Genomic DNA, 4,697 nt, shown 5'->3' on the forward strand with positions numbered 1-4,697 from the left:
TTCAAACAGGGAACATGACAAAGCTCAATTTTTCACCATCACTCTCTCCTCAGACAGAAGCTTCTCTATCTCATAATTCTCAGTCTAAAATTAGGATCTAAGCAAATAATTTCAGTGCCTCCAACATCCCTTATCATACTCTGTAGCACTTTGTAAGAAAGTTGTAAATAAATCAATTTCTCATCAGAGTCTTTGTTTCTCAGTTAAGTAATCTGTCACTTCCATTTCTGCAACAGACCAATAGATATATTATTACAGCAGTTAGTGCTGGATTTAAATATAAACTGCTTCAAGTTCTTTTATCCAAAAATTTAACAGAGTATTATATAAGTTCATGCATAATATTAAAAAATTAGAATATTAAGGTATTTTTAGTCTTAATCTAAGAGCAAAATAGAGTACACTGTCTCATAAACTGACAAATTCAATGCTTACTCCAGCATCTGATCCAAAGTGCCAGCCAGTGAAATGCTGGCTAAGGAACTGCATGATCCAAGCCCAGTGAAAACAGATTCTCAGAGGGAAAGATACATACTTCAACAGTGTACTCAAGCTTCATTTAGGAACATCTATGTGAGGTTGCAACAACAATTAAAGCAAAATTAGGTTTAGGCAGGCATTATGCATTCACAATGACCTACACTGCCTGTGAGATGAGACAGTGTTTATTAAAAAGGAACACTCAGAGTTCCTATGGAATGAATAGCGGTAATCACCAAAAAAAGTAAAGAAAAGACTAGTCAAAAAAGAGGCTTCTAAATGGCACACGTATATAACCATTGTTTGTTTAGAAGCTAAAAGCAAGCTTTGGTGATATACACTCACAAATTCATCATGCTTAAGTTAAATGATTCACCATTTGATCAAATGTTTAATTTTAGCAAACAAAATTGAGGAAAGAGCCAGATTGGCATGACAAGGATCTGATGATACATAAGTGACTGGAAAATTCAGACTCAGAAATAAACTCTGAATTGGGCCTGCACAGAATGCTTGGGGCACAGTGTCTCATCACACATATGATGCATGCAGTGTCAGAAAAAGGCAGACCAAATGGCAACATCCTGCAAAAGCCCTGCTGGCATGTTCTCAAATAATATTGCTATCAGTTTTAGCTGACTACAGAATCTTATAGTTGCCAGAACTAAGATGAGATGAAACTAATCATACTGTGTTTTCAATCAACTTCCTGCTGGCTGCCACCATTTCAAGAATGGAATTCATTTGTTTTATGTCTATTAACATATTTCCTTCTTTTCTGGTTCTAAGGCACTAAATGCAGTGGTATGGTATCAGTCTGGACAATAAAAATGACAAGCAGCAGTCACCACAGTACAAATAGAACTGTAAAAGTATTACCCTCTCTGACATACTCTTTTCACAGTATAGGCTACCACCAGCTTACAAGTCCCTTCTATGCATATAACCATTTAACAGTAGTACCCCCAACCCCCCGATGGTTTCACTCACTAGTGAAACCTTCATCGAGATCTTTAAAAGTCAAAGGGAAATTGCCAACATGTACATCATTAAAGAATCAGCCTCATCTCTAATAAGCAAAAATGCTTAACTGGAATATAATACATCAAGTAATATTTTCATGTATTTATGAAATCTTCAACCTTGAGCTCATACACATCATAAGGGAAAGGCTTCTGAAATCCAGTAGTCTAAGAAAACATAAACATTACAATTCTACAATTCTATAATTCTCTGGTCTGTTAACCAGGAAAATAAGAAAGCATTTTTCCAGGTCATAAGAATCAGAAGTTAAATACAGCATATTTTAGACTAAGAAATCTAAGATAACTTGCATACTGAACCCTTTCCAATCTTTGTATACTAAGACTATTCCAATAAATAGTGAGATAGTTCCTAATGACTGAAGCTGAAGATATAAAAATAGGGAGAAAGAGGAGTAAAATATTTCCAAACACTAAGTTGTATGGATTTTTCATAAATAACATGAATACTGATGAGGTTTCCCAATTGAGATTATCTGGGTAAGTGAAATTACTCTGTAAAATATCAAGATCATCTCAGTGCTCCATTTAAACTTTACTTGAGCAGAAATTACAGACTGGAGATTCTAAAAAGCAGGGCGAGTCTGCAGATTTAAGGATGGGTTCCATGATCTTCAACAAAAGGCAAGCAAATGTTAGTTGTTGACCTTAAACAGATGTTTCAGAATTTCTTAACAGCTTCACTCAAAGTATCTTCTTTCAGCTGTTCATTTTTCAGTCTCTCAGATCTTGAAACATCAAGAGTTTAGCAGTTTTCCAGTCTCTAGAGATTCTTGAAACCTAGAGGATCTGAATTTCTAATATAAACCCAAGTCTTCTAAAAGAAGAACCCCTCCAGCTTCAATGCAATAGCACATACTAGTCTGCTCCTGTAATCTCTTTGCATGCCATCACTATCAACACGTGTCTCTGGAGCTGCTTCTATCCCTGTTCAACCAATGGGCAAGCTTTAGCACAGTAACCCATAGCTTACCTCTATTTTAATAATTCTTTCAGTCTTTTCCTTAATATTTTCTTTGTGGCTTACTGCAGAAAACATGCATCTTATTGCAAAGAGTCCTATAGGCATTATATAAAATCAGTTTTAAAAAACAAAGGCATCATCTTCTATATTTGGTAAAATCTAGACCTTATTGTTTGACCCCCAGACACAAAACTGCCCTGCTGCTTACCTGGGCTCACTCAAGAACTGTGAAAGGGCTCTCAGCCACTGCACTGACAGGGACCCAAAAACATAAAGCAATACCTCTACACTACCTTATTTACAAATTCAATGGAAACTACGACATCAAATTACAAGTTTCATAACTTTTCATAGCTTTAAATGTACTGGCCCTGTTGTTCCAAAATGTGACTTAACAGACATTAAGATGACATGAAAGCCACAGGTAAGATGCTGTATTAAAATATGTCACAACCCTAGCTAGAGCAGGGGTTGCTCTAGGAACCCTACTTGAAAACTAGAGCAGCAGAATTTGAACTTCACACAAATATAAGTCTTTCTGCTATCACAACTTACTTCCTTCAGAAAGCTGGCATAAAACTGTAACCCCTTAAGAACTCCTGACAATGCAACTTCAATAGCAAGGCACATCTGCACTGATTTACCAGACAATCCATTCAAGCACTAGCAAGGCCTAGGTAAATAAGGTCATGTAGTCACTTAAGCTGTTTCAGCACTGAAAAGTACAGCAATCAACTCTGAAAACTGACAGGACCATTTTCTAAAGTGGAAAAATAGATACTTATTTTGTCACTGTGTATTGAAATGCACCTGGCAGACACTTAAAGAGACATAAAAACGGGCTAATTCATTCACTGTATTAGTGGAAAAAGTGAGGGTTTTGTTCCACACTGCTGTCTTTCAAAATTATCATACAAAAACACCCCTGCATGGATGGCACTCTGAAGGGAAAAAAACGGGAAGGCAAAAAAAAAAAACCAGTTGATATCTGCTTGTGCAAGGGAAGCATGTTTAAAAAAAAAATTAGCTTTAAAGGCAATGGGTTTTCTTGAGAGCCTCCTGTAACCATTAAGCAGATCCTTGAACACAAAGCACCAGATTTTCTTCTCATTATCAAAACATGCTGAACTAGCCAAGAAGTCGAGCCCACAGAAAAAGTTCACTTTCAACTTTCCACGATTCTCCCATAAGTATCACATTACAGAAGTCAGTGCACTGCATTAGAGATAGCAAAAACTTGTTCTCCACTATTTTACAAAAAATATCAGACCCATATATGGGAGCCTAGCAAAACAAAAATAAACAAAATAATTTGCTATGAATTTATAATCTCGCTTGTAAGATCACTCCCAACTGGGCCATGGCATTTGTTGCAATTCAGGCTTCTGTCAATACTAAAAAATGGGATTTCGTTTAAAATCCTGCCACTTCAATGAACCAACCAACCCTACAGTGACATCACTAAATCAGACTTATTGCATCTTTTTTCTCTCAGCCTCCACTTCTCCAGAGTACCTTAAATTGCATGACATAAATCCCAAGAAGGTGCAATCACAGACAAGTGTAAATCTCAGGTGGGCCCTCAAAAGTCTATTTAGTCACATACTCTATGAATTTTCCATAAATAAGAACATTAGGGACTAATGTTGCTATGATAGACACTAAAGACGTTTTATGATGATGTGTATCTGCTAGAACACCATCTCCCATGGTACGAGTGATTTTTTTAAAAAATCAGTAACGGAAATATCTTCAACAGACACGACCCTAGAGGTGGTAGTTTAGGAAGGAACAGATTTACTCTTTTTTTTTCCACCTTTGGCAAACAGGAATGACCCCTACTTCCTTCTTCATAAAGGGTATCAGCAAGCAGCTAACAAGGGCCTTATCTATTATGAACCACTTCGCTTTCACAAGGTGGAGAACGAAGTATGTTTTTGTCCTTAGCCTTTTTCCCTCATTAGTTATGCTGCCCTGCGTGAATCGCAGCGACAGCTCCCGGTTGCCGGGCACAGGGCAGGGATGTGTCAGGGACACCCGGCAGGGCACCCATGGGCCCGCATTACTCAGCTGCGCCTTTGAGGAGCTGAAGGCAGGCCCCGGAGCGCAGCCCGCAGCCCCAGAGGAGGGGCGGCCTCTCCAGGAAACCTGCGTGCCTGGGGAAGCGGTCAGGCCTCCCCCGCCGGGCTGCCGGGAAGGCCGCGGTGTCC

At 38.4% G+C, this 4,697-nt stretch overlaps 1 protein-coding gene across 1 annotated transcript in view; it reads left to right on the forward strand.

Moving 5' to 3' along the window:
• Positions 1–2,898: 2,898 nt before the first annotated feature.
• The window catches only part of LOC115948245, a 49,577-nt gene continuing 47,778 nt past the window's right edge, over positions 2,899–4,697 (forward strand). Inside the window, exons 1-2 of the mRNA XM_031059685.1 lie at positions 2,899–2,911; positions 4,452–4,685. Of these exons, the coding sequence (XP_030915545.1) occupies positions 2,899–2,911; positions 4,452–4,685 (247 nt within the window). The remainder of the gene's footprint in view (positions 2,912–4,451; positions 4,686–4,697) is intronic.

The sequence above is a fragment of the Geospiza fortis genome, unplaced genomic scaffold, assembly GCF_000277835.1.
Source record: "Geospiza fortis unplaced genomic scaffold, GeoFor_1.0 scaffold41, whole genome shotgun sequence".
Lineage (NCBI taxonomy): Eukaryota > Metazoa > Chordata > Aves > Passeriformes > Thraupidae > Geospiza > Geospiza fortis.